We start from the raw sequence: 11710 nt of genomic DNA, 5'->3' as shown, positions 1-11710 counted from the left end.
TGAAGACTTAGTGGTAGGAGAAAAGGAGACCAGGGTCATGACAGGAAAACACTGAAGGGAAACAAGAAAGGAGTGGTAAAGAGTAGCACTTGGGTGGGCTTTATTACCTGGGAGGCAGGGTGGAGGAAGGTTTGGAGGTTTTCCATTCTTCTTTTTCTTGGCACTCTCCTTGTATATCTTAAACTTAATGTTACGTTTGTTCACTCTACTCTTATTCTGAGTGTGGACAGATGCAAGGCAGGATGTCCGATCCATTACCCACTCTGGAAATAACAAAAATTTCAAGTAATCTCTGAAGTTGTAGGCAAATTATTCTCAAACTAGCTGTGTAAGCCCATGCTGTAAAAAGTCCGGGGTCATGGAAACTTTTGAAATCGTCAGAAAAAAAACTGAAATGTAGAGATGTCAGGTAATTGAAAGGAACTACTCTGGGCATCTCTCTACTAGGAGGATTCGTTATGTCGACGTGCTTAGCTCTCTTGTGTATTAGCGGCAGGAGGAAAAGTAAAAGGGATACCGTTTTGTCGATGTTAGCGGCTAAGCAACTTAGTCTTTCTTCTGAGGTTTCGCTTTGCTGATGTGCTCGCCTCGCTTGTGTTATTAGTGGCTGAGCGAGTTTTCTGTTTCCTCAAAGGCGGAGCCCTTACCCTGATTCCACCTCAAACTTCCGGGCCAGACAGACACACACATACACACTTCCATGTGTAGACGTTTATATATAAGATATATTAAACGGTTTTCTGGAAGATTTTATTATAGACAAGCAGATGTCAAGATATTTTTTTCCTATCACCATTTTTTTAAGGGTTGTACTTGTATGAACTCTGTATAACTGAGTCCCGATACCCGGGAAACCAGTCCCGTATGGCACACACCAGCTGCCAGTACCAGGGGTAAAAGATCTCCTTTTGCCTGGTGGCTCCACCCTTAATGATTTCCAGAGCTGCCCCTGATGCTGGGTAGGCTGACATTGTGTCGATGACACCCCTGAAAAACAAAGCAAGAAACAGATAAATATGTCAGCCGAGATGAGCTACAGCCTAAAATTGAAATAAGCATGTCCAGTTAATAAATAGGTGAAGAAATGGAAGATATTTTAAACATTATTTATTGTCATAGGTCTATCTATTTATCTGTCTATCAGTTATATAGTGTCATTCTTGTCTATCTATGCAAAATGTATGAAGCTTTGAGGTTGGTTTGTATTACAGTAATCCCTCGCTATATTGCGCTTTGACTTTCGCGGTTTCACTCTATCGCGGATTTTAAATGTAAGCACATCTAAATATATATCACAGATTTTTCACTGGTTCGCCGCTTTCTGCGGACAATGGGTCTTTTAATTTAGGTTACATGCTTCCTCAGTTTGATTGCCCAGTTGATTTCATACAAGGGACGCTATTGGCGGTTGGCTTAGAAGCTACCCAATCAGAGCATGTATTGCATATTAACTAAAACTCCTCAATGCTATAAGATATGCTTCCCGCGCTGTGCTTGTTTGCTTCTCTCTATCTTTCTCGCTCTCTCTGCCTGACGGAGGGGGTGTGAGCAGAGGGGCTGTTTGCACAGAGGACACGGACGCTCCTCTACAAAATGCCGCTTTATCGCGGTGCTTCTGTATACTTAAAAGCATGTATTGATTTTTGATTGTTTGCTTTTCTTTGCGAGCTCTCTCTGACATTCTCTGCTCCTGACGCTCCTTTATGACGGCGCTCCTTTGAAGATAAGATATGTTTGCTTTCTTTTAATTGTGAGAAAGAACTGTCATCTCTGTCTTGTCATGGAGCACAGTTTAAACGTTTGACTAAAGGGTGTTATTTCATGTCTAGTGGGCTCTAATAATGTTAACAGGGTGTTAGAGTTTATAAGGGCTTAAAATATATAACAATAACCACACAAACATATGGTTTCTACTTCGCGGATTTTCACCTATCGCGGGGGGTCTGGAACGCAACCCCCGCGATCGAGGAGGGATTACTGTATTTAAAACAGACAAGCTCAATGGCAGCTCAGGAAGATATTCAGCTCTACTGTAACTGTTATATCCACAAAATGGTCAGCTATCACATTTCATACAAGATAGTTTTCTTAAATTGTGTTTGCTTCTCACTTGGTTTGTTCCACAAGGTTTCAGGATTTGAAAGCATAACTGATCAAGTGGCATGAAAACGAGGTAAGGAATACATCAAGTAGGCTGTTTTTTTGTTTTCTATTAAACAGCATGAAGATATATTCATTAAGGTGCCAGAGAATGACAATATGTTGTATGCTGGTCAGACATTTTTACTGTATTCTATAGAAATGCCAATAGAGCTATTTCTGCTCCTAGTAGATTTTAGTCTGTGCATGAGTGCCATCGCTCTTCAGCTTGTCTGTATCATTAGACCATTTCCCTTTAAAGTGACTAGAACATTTCTAAAAGTTCTGTTGTGCTGCATCTTTCAAGCTCAATCCTTACTCGGTCTGTATTTTGGAGATTGTCCCTAACAGTATGCTCCATCACAAGGCTCTTCATAGGGCAAACAAGGTATACAATAAAATAACAAATTTAACAATTAAACCATACAATATTAGGATTGCGAGTGATTAGAGTTGCTGCCTAGACAGATACAGTGTCATGGTTTTGAATCCAATGCCAGGTTGTTGTTCATGTGTAGCTTGCACGTTCTTTCTGTAGTGCTCTTGGTTTTCCTCCCCAAAGACATTTGAGTTAGGTTACTTGGTGAAATGGGTGTAAGAAGGGCCTTGCAATGGTCTACAGCCCCGTCTGGGGTTGATTCAAACCTTCACATAACACTGCTGGAATAGGTTCTGACCTCACACAGCCCTGAACTAGATTATACTGGTTCACAAAATGGATGGGCATGGGCAGAGCAGTTAGGACTCTTGCCTCACCGCTCCAAGCCTCAGTCCCAACACCATCCATATGGAGTTCGTACATGACTCCAAGAGTTTTTTCTTATCTTTTCTGGGTGCTCTGGTATACCTTCTATATCCCAAAGAAAAGCAGATTAGACTAACTGACCTGGTATTATGATAGACAGCTGGCAGCTCAACCCGGACAGGACGCCCTGAGGATGGAAGGATGGGGGCAGGCAACTACTTTTGGACACTGCCTCCCACAAAACGCTAGATGGCAGCTCCCCTGGAATGTAACGATGCCCCGTATTCCCGCAGGGCATCCTGGGACTTGAAGTGTGGTTTCTCAGCCCTGTTGGGTACCATGGGTGCTGCCATTAGGAGCTGTGAAAGTACCAAAGGAGTCATGACTTATTCCTAACATGGAAGTACTCACAAGTCACAAGGACGGAAGCTCCGAAGTACTTCCGGGCTTAAGAAAAGCCAGTTCTCTGTCTGACCCGGAAGTTCTAGCAAGTCACGTAGACGTAAGAACAGAAGCACTTCCGGGTCAGGGACTATAAACAGGACTGCTGTGAAGCCACCAAGCAAGCCAGAGTTGGAATGTAGTAGACAACACTTGCTGGGCAATGTGGAGGAGATAGAGAGAGAGAAAGTTTTGACTTGTGATTATTTACTTGCCTGTTTACTGTGGCTATGGTGCTTGGGGAGCAATATTGGAATGGAAAAGAATTCAAAATACTTCTTGATGCCTTTATCCCATGTCGTACGTGTCTGTCTGTTGGGTTTAAAGGGGCAACAGCAACCTCTAGTGTTCACAGTATAAATGTGTATGGATAAGTACAATGGTGTACCATATGATGACTAAGACTGCTTCCTGGGTTTGTTCCTGCTTTGCATCCAATGCCATTGGGATAGGCTTTCACTTCCTACAACCCTGAATTAGATCAGAATGGTTGAGGAAATGGACTAATGAATGATTAACATTGCTGCGTCACAACTCCACAGCCTTGAGGTCAGATCTCAGCCAGTCTCTGTCTGTATAGTGTTTGTACAATCTGGGTATCCACAGATGCACCTGGGTAAGCTGGTTCAGCACTCTAATTTGGCACCATCTGGATTAGCGTACCCTGCAGTGCAATGGCATCCTATACATCATTGTCGGGCAACCGGTGCAACCGCGGTGCACTGGTGCACCGTGGAAACTTTTGTAAAATATTTTAAATTGCTAGTGCTTTTGAACTTTTGTTTGATTAAAAAGATAATGTTTTAAAAAAATATATTTTATGTTGGAAAAACAGATAACAGAACACTTATGGAAATGAAGTCTAAGAAACATGAGAGATTTCAAATGATCGACAAGGAAATGTGCGTCTGTCTTTCGAAAACTGATCCTCGCATCAATCTCATATGTGCTGAAAAACAATCTCAACGTTCACATTAATTAAATTTAAGATCTATCCTTTAATTCCTTTATTAATAAAATGTCTTTCAAACTTGTAATATTAACTGTTTTTATTGGCGATTGTCCATAGATTGTGTCATCACGACTTTATTTATGGGCAGTCCCTCAGGTGCGGCGCGAAAGAAAATTTTTGGACTTAGTGCGCTGCAACTCGAAAAAGGTTGCCTTTCACTACTATACATGAATAGTTCTTCCTTTCCGCCTAATGTTCTCTGGAAAATTATAATCTGGAACTTCAATAACTGAGTCTGGTAAATGAAAGCATGATTGATATAAGAATGACATGAAATGCTAATTTTAGTTGTGTGAATATAGTCTTGAGAAATATCTGTTTCTCAAAAATAGCAAATGGTGTTTCGCTTCCAGTGGAATGTTTGCTATTGACACAAAAAGAAAAGCATTTAACTGTTGTTACATTCATTAATTCTGCATGTATCTGTTCATCATTTAGTATTTAAATAAAAATCTCTAGCAAAAGAAAAAGATCAAAAGACTCATTTCCTGTCACATGTAGACATTTTGTTGAACAAAACCTTGCAGATCACAATCCTAAAGATGCACCAGAGACAGAAAATAATCTTGAATCTGCACAGCACCTAGACAATGCATATGCTCAAGCTCTTCTGAGAAGGGAGGCTGGTAGGAACCAGCATGTGGGCAGGCGAGCGGCTTCCCGTGTAGTGGAAGTTTCCTGTAACAAAAACACAGTGATGTGCACAATGATACATTTTAATGTGTCTTCATATGGAAAATATGCAGCATGTCACATTTAAAAAAAAAAAATACAGTACTCGTCTGCAGTGATGTGAATGAGAGGCATAAACACAGTTGGTTTTTCTGCTGGTTGAAGGATGATATGCTTTTTGCAGCTGCAGAAAAGAACACAAGTAAATGTGAAAGTGTAAACGAGACTTTAGGGAGCAGCTTTCTTTGTAAAAAAAACTACCAAAAACTATTTATAGTGAGTTTTGTGTTTCATAATTGTGAAATTGCCTGAGAAACGATTTTTAGTATTAGTTTCCTGAAACTGTATGTGAATTGAGGCTTGCCTGTTTCACTCATTGTTAATGAATTTAATTATCAAGGGTTTCGCATGAATTTTGTACTCATCTATCAATATCCATCCATCCATCATCCAACCCACTATATCCTAGCTACAGGATCACGGGGGTCTGCTGGAGCCAATCCCAGCCAACATAGGGCGCAAGGTAGGAAACAAACCCCGGGCAGGGCGCCAGCCCACTGCAAGGCTCACACACACACACCAAGCACACACTAGGGACAATTTAGAATCACCAATGCACCTAACCTGCATGTCTTTGGACTGTGGGAGGAAACTGGAGTACCCGGAGGAAACCCACGCAGACACGGGGAGAACATGCAAACTCCACGCAGGGAGGACCTATCTTCAATGTCTACTTTGTACATTTCTAATACCATTCTGTTCCCGTTTCAGGTTTTGAATGCAGATAACATAAACACAACATTCTCCAAGCCACCTACTCCAATACGGGTTTGGGAGTCAGAGGTTGTGCCAATTCCAGCAGCGTGGAACAGATGGAGGAACCAACCCTGAATTGGGCACCATAGGGGGCTCATCTTGAGTGTAAAGTTCACATCACTTGTATGTCTTTGGGATGTTAGAGGAAAACCAGAGTATGCAACTGAAAACTCCAAGCAGATATGCACACAAGTTGCAAACTACATAGTGACTGAGTGTGCAATTCATAATTCAGAATGGTGAATTAGCAGAACTGCCCACTTGTGAACAGAAATACTCAAAGAAAAACAACATGAACAACACAATATTTTCAAACCCATAAAGTCCCACTAACGGCAATAATGCTGGAGCCTTTCTCAGCAGCACTGCACACATGGCAATAACCAACTTTGGATGGAGTTCAAGTCCATCGCAGGCCAAAATCACTCAGGAAGAATTAGAAATTGTCAATAAATCTAACGTGAAAGCACAAAGACACCATACACTCAAAATGAGTGCCAGTTCACAAGTTATGACCTGCCAGATCTTCTGCATGCTTTTCACATGGGCAATGATGTGCATCTGTGGAGGAGTCAGAAACTTACTTTACTTTACTCAAGGCAGTCTCTGTGTCGATTAGGCCGAGAGTGCAGAGCGTGATGGACACGTTGACTTTCTGCATGGACAACTCATGCTGGAGAGATCCAAAGAAGCCATTCACTGCAGATTTGGTTGCTGTGTAAGGAATGGTGAAAGGAGAAGGAATCTTTGCTGAAAAATAAAAATAAAATAATATTTCATTATACAGTAGCAACTTTCACCACTATATGTGACTGAACTCACTATAACTGATGCTGATCAAATGTAACTCCTAATTCTTCAGCACTCCTTTAAGAAGAGATGGACATCAAAAGAATGGAATGAGGTTTGTCACTACAAAAATTTTTGCGAAATACAACACAATCCAAAAAGCTGGAAAGGATGTCATCGACTGTGAGGGAACTTTAGCCAAAGTGCCTCCTCACAGATCCAGAGTTCTTGGTGCAACTCCCACACCCAGTTATCTCCAATCCTGTTTTCTTCAATGATGTTTCTATTATGTTGACTGCAAATTCCAGATTGGCCATATGTAAGTGTGTGTGAGTGATTGAGTCTGCAATAGGAAGAGGGGGATAAGCCCGGGACTTCACAACCCTGAATTGGTGAAGTGGGTTTGTGAATGATCCTGTGCCTTTATATTCTACTAGCAAACACATGGACTTCTGCTCCTCAGATAAATGTGGTTCATATGGAACATTTTGCCAATCTAACTTTTGTAAGATGTGTTCCTCCACCAAATATTGATGTAAGGATGTAAAAGCAATGCTTGCATATGGGCAGAAGTTGTGAGTATTTGACAGTCTCCTTGCTTGCTGGCAAACATTTGTCTGTCATTATTGGTCTTGTATTCTGTACCGTGGAGTATGTCTGGCATGTCGAAGAGTCATAGTAGTCGCTAGCTGCTCTATGTCTTCATATTCAGGGTTACCACCAATCATTCTTCATCACTGGATAGCCTCCTTCCTGTGTTTGGCTTGACGCTCAGGAGACGTCACCGCTGCACTTCTATTTTGCACCATCGCAGTATGTAGTACCGTATTTTGCATTCATAGTGATCACTGTGGTGTAAGGACGGGCACACAGGTCACTTTGCATAGTGGGATCTTTAGTAATGGCATGACAGACGGACACAATCCTTAGCATTTTATATATACACCAGTAACGGCGTACTACACGATAACATGCAGTGAATACACGTAACTTGAGCATTCCTAGTTTTCATCCTCTTTCTCTGTATACATTTTGCATTCATTTGCTCAGAGGTTGATGCGCTTGCTGCTTCTTGAGCAGCTCTTCTTTTACTCACACTAGCAGCCCGCTTCTTCTCTTCTTTCATTCGCATCTTTTCACGTTAAAACTGATTGAGTCAGTGTTTGTGTTGGAAATACTTAGTACGTTTTCTTCAATTTTTCACTTAAACTGGTACTCAAGTCTTCAATCTGCCACAAGAATGATTTAAGATATGAAGAGGTAGGGGAAGAGACGAGTGAAGGTGGTAGGGAATGAGAACCTTATGTAGTGAAGGTGGTAGGGAATGAGAACCTTATGTATGTTTGTTGTATTGAAGTGACATTCAGCATCTGTCAAGCGTTGTAAGCACACAACCGGTTTCAGCTTATAAAATCACATCCAGCTTTTGAGAGTTTAAACATTCATAAACATCAAAGTGTTCACTACTGAAATCGTCACCTGTGAATCTAAGATGTTTAAGAGGCATTGGCGGTTGTGAAAGGTGTAAAATATTTGGCCATTTCGGTACATCTGAAAGCGACAACCGAACAATTCAGCGGCAGCCATCAACTCACATGCAGAACCATACGTGAAGTGCTTAAGCATTTCACTCTTCTAGCTCCTGTACCGTCATCAGTCCACACCTTGAACCTGTCCCAGTCATTCAATACATAAGACACAATGTTCCTCCGGATATCAAGAGTGAGCCTGCCACTCAGTAAGTGACAGTTCTTTGATCGATAGTGATCATCTCGATAGACATGGTAATGGGGGCTGGAATGATAAAGGAAATGGGTACCTGAGCAATGTAAAGTAAGTGTAAAATACCTATACAATAACTATAATTGTAATAAACAAACAATAAAACAGCGGAGAAGCTGTGGATTAAACAAAAAGGCTGTAGTTATCAGTATGGAGACGTGAATCCCCATGGCGAAGCAAGGATGGGAATGTAGAGACTGGAGCGACGGACGGCCTTATATAGGCAGGCAGCCAACAACGTGGGAGGCGTTGGGATGGGGACCAAACGCCGCCTCACACGGTGATCGAGCTGCAGGCTATGGACGTATATATGTACGTAAGTAGGATTCAGTTAGCTTTGGGAACCCGTGTACCAAATTTCTTGAAGATGGGCCCATAAGTAACAAAGACTGTTGAAAAGTTCAATATGGCGGCCGACAGTGGCGTCATACCACCGAAATAAGTACGTACATCGGTTTTGGTTAGCGCAGGGAAGCCACCTACCAAATTTCGTGAAGATGGGGCCAGCCTTCTACCTACACGGGAAGTTTGAAAATTGGTGACATTGGAAAGTTCAATATTGCGGCCGACAGTGGCGTCATACTATCGAAATAAGTAAGTACATCGGTTTCGGTTAGCGCAGGGAAGCCACCTACCAAGTTTTGTGAAGATGAGGCCATAAATAAGAAAGTTTAACATGGCGACGTTATCGACCGTTACGCGTAGAATTTCGAAATGAAACCTGCTTAACTTTTGTAAGTAAGCTGTAAGGAATGAGCCTGCCAAATGGAAGTTGGAGAATTAGTGATGTTGGAAAATTCAATATGGCGGCTGACAGTGGCATCATACCACCGAAATAAGTACGGCTGCAAAATGAAACCTGCTTAATTGTTGTAAGTAAGCTGTAGGCCTGCCAAAATTTCAGTGGTGTCATATAAACAAAATAAGTATGGACATCGGTTTCTGTTAAAAGTTCAATATGGCGGGTAACAGTTGATTCTACAATAAAAAGTAAGCTGTAAGGAATGGGCCTGCCAAAATTGGTGAAATTGCGGCCGAATGGCGCCAAAAAATAAGAGGAATAACCTTTGGAGAATTAGTGACGTTGGAAAGTTCAATATTGCGGCCGACAGTGGTGGCATCATACCACCGAAATAATAACGTACATTGGTTTGGTTAGCGAGGGAAGCCACCTACCAAATTTTGTGAATTGTTGATCGTCCGTTACCCGAAATGTGGATAATAGATGTCACGTTGTATATATGTACCAAATTTCAGGTCAATAGGTCAAATGGTTTGTGAGCTGCAGGTGATTTAAATCCTGGACAAACGGACAGCCATTGGATCCAAGATATATTGTATTATCTGAAAGGGTAATTTTTATCACTTCAAATTTAGGTAATTTGGGTAAGAGCTGCCAGATATGATTATATTCTATTGAATAATAAAGCAAGAGGCATTTCTGTCTCTTTAAATTTTATTCGATACTTGGGCATGGGGTGTTCTGTAAATTTGAATTCTTTTCAATAATTGAGTGAAAAACGTTTCTGTATCTTTAGTAAGTAGGTATATCTGACCTTTTACATTTTATGCAATTATTTCTATGCAATTATTGGGCAAGGGACACTCTTGTCCTTTAAACTCTATTGGATAATTAGATAATAGGCAATTTTTGTCCTTTTTAATGCTATCATAAAACTGGGGGAGCTGCGTTCAAGTCGCACTGAGTTTTTTTTACTGGAAAATCAGGGAAGTGACATTTCCATCTCTCTACATTCTCTTGGATGGTTGAGCAAGGGGCATTTTTTTTTCTCCCTTTCAGGGTTACTTTTCATTGTCAGTGCCAATCTAAGTAATAGTAATTACGAGAACTAGAACAGGATGTACAGTAACAGCAGTTTATCACTGGCCATTTGCAGATCTCCACACACTTCCAAAATCATCAATCAAACATGGGGAGTACAAACTGCACACAAACAGCACCTAAGGTGGGAATCAAGCCAGAGATCATTCTGTTCCCAGCCCGACTGTGCCACCTCTACTATACTATGTATATGGCCGCCCTCTCAAGCCAAGGGATTTAACAGATTTCATTTATGCCAACTCATAGTAATACAAAGAAAAAATGGGACTCAAAGGTATAACAGCTTTGCTTCTGCCCACTCACCTAAAATTGACGACACAGCAATGATGGAGCCATTACTCTGTTTCAGGAAGGGCAACCCTGATGATGCCATCTGAGCATAACTTAAGAAGTTCGCCTGTAAATTAAAAACATATGGCCAACATGGATCAAATGGGCTGCTTAGTAGAAGACAAGAAACCAAAATGTAATTCATCTTCAACTCAACTACAAAACACCAGCCTAGAAGAAATTAAACTTGCCCTTTGACCAGAATATTTGGGTATCACATTGGTTTATCTTTAATTTTGTTTTTCACTTCTGTAGCTTTTGAGTCTCACATCTTCAATATAAGTATTTTACTTTTCTTGAAATAGCTACATGTTGCATATGCAATGCAGTTGATGCCTATCATGATAGTAGTTCAGGCAAATAGCTGCCATCTGCTCAAAGCAGTAAAACTGAACACAATATTTTCAGCGTTTTCCACACATGGAAAATATTGAGGTGGGCTACTGCTGCAGAGTATTTCTCCACCAATGTTGCTTCAGAATTAAAGTATATACATTTTTTTTTTTAATTAAATTAATTTTTTAAAGCTTTGCATTGCCATACTTTAAAGGTAATACTTACTGTAAGATTTAGGTTTTTCAGCAGGTCATATCAAATTAATTTAGTAAGATGTGCTATTTAGATATATAAATTATCTATATTTTGCTTTATGGACTGTATGGTAACATAGCTGTCGACATGATAAACAGATTTCTTCAGGATTCTCCCGTACTGATAAACCAGTCAAACTATTTATTTATTATTGTGCAGACCCTCAAACCAAGTGATTTGTTAAGTTAAAAAGTCATGAATGTCTTTTAAAAAATGACGGAATACTGAAATTTTCCGCACACAACCTTCAAATCTAGCATATCTTGTTGCTTATTCCCAGCCAGCCTTGTCCATTATAGAATCGTGGCTGCACAAGCAGTAATAGGTTAGCTCAACGACAACATATGTATTTTTACATTATGGGTTATCAACATTGTTACTTTCTTGTACACAAAGTATAGAGCAGCGTTTCTCAACCTTTAAGTATTTGCGACCCGAGTTTTCATAACAGTTTTAATCGCGCCCCCCTAACATTTTTATTGAAAGGAGCCCACTAATACCAATTTGTTCTTTTTTAATTAATGATATATCATAGATGCATATTTTATTA

General features: G+C 40.5%; 1 protein-coding gene across 1 annotated transcript in view; it reads right to left on the bottom strand.

Annotated features, from left to right (window-relative positions):
* Window positions 1-714: 714 nt before the first annotated feature.
* Window positions 715-11710, bottom strand: part of LOC120522210 (hydroxysteroid 11-beta-dehydrogenase 1-like protein) — a 36045-nt gene continuing 25049 nt past the window's right edge. Inside the window, exons 5-7 of the mRNA XM_039743293.1 lie at window positions 10543-10636; window positions 6410-6575; window positions 715-987 (exon numbers count right to left, since the gene is read on the bottom strand). Of these exons, the coding sequence (XP_039599227.1) occupies window positions 801-987; window positions 6410-6575; window positions 10543-10636 (447 nt within the window). The 3' untranslated portion in view covers window positions 715-800. The remainder of the gene's footprint in view (window positions 988-6409; window positions 6576-10542; window positions 10637-11710) is intronic.

This window comes from Polypterus senegalus, unplaced genomic scaffold (genome assembly GCF_016835505.1).
Source record: "Polypterus senegalus isolate Bchr_013 unplaced genomic scaffold, ASM1683550v1 scaffold_111, whole genome shotgun sequence".
Taxonomy (NCBI): domain Eukaryota; kingdom Metazoa; phylum Chordata; class Cladistia; order Polypteriformes; family Polypteridae; genus Polypterus; species Polypterus senegalus.
Note: the sequence above shows the minus strand (reverse complement) of the source record. Positions and strands in the feature narration are given on the sequence as shown.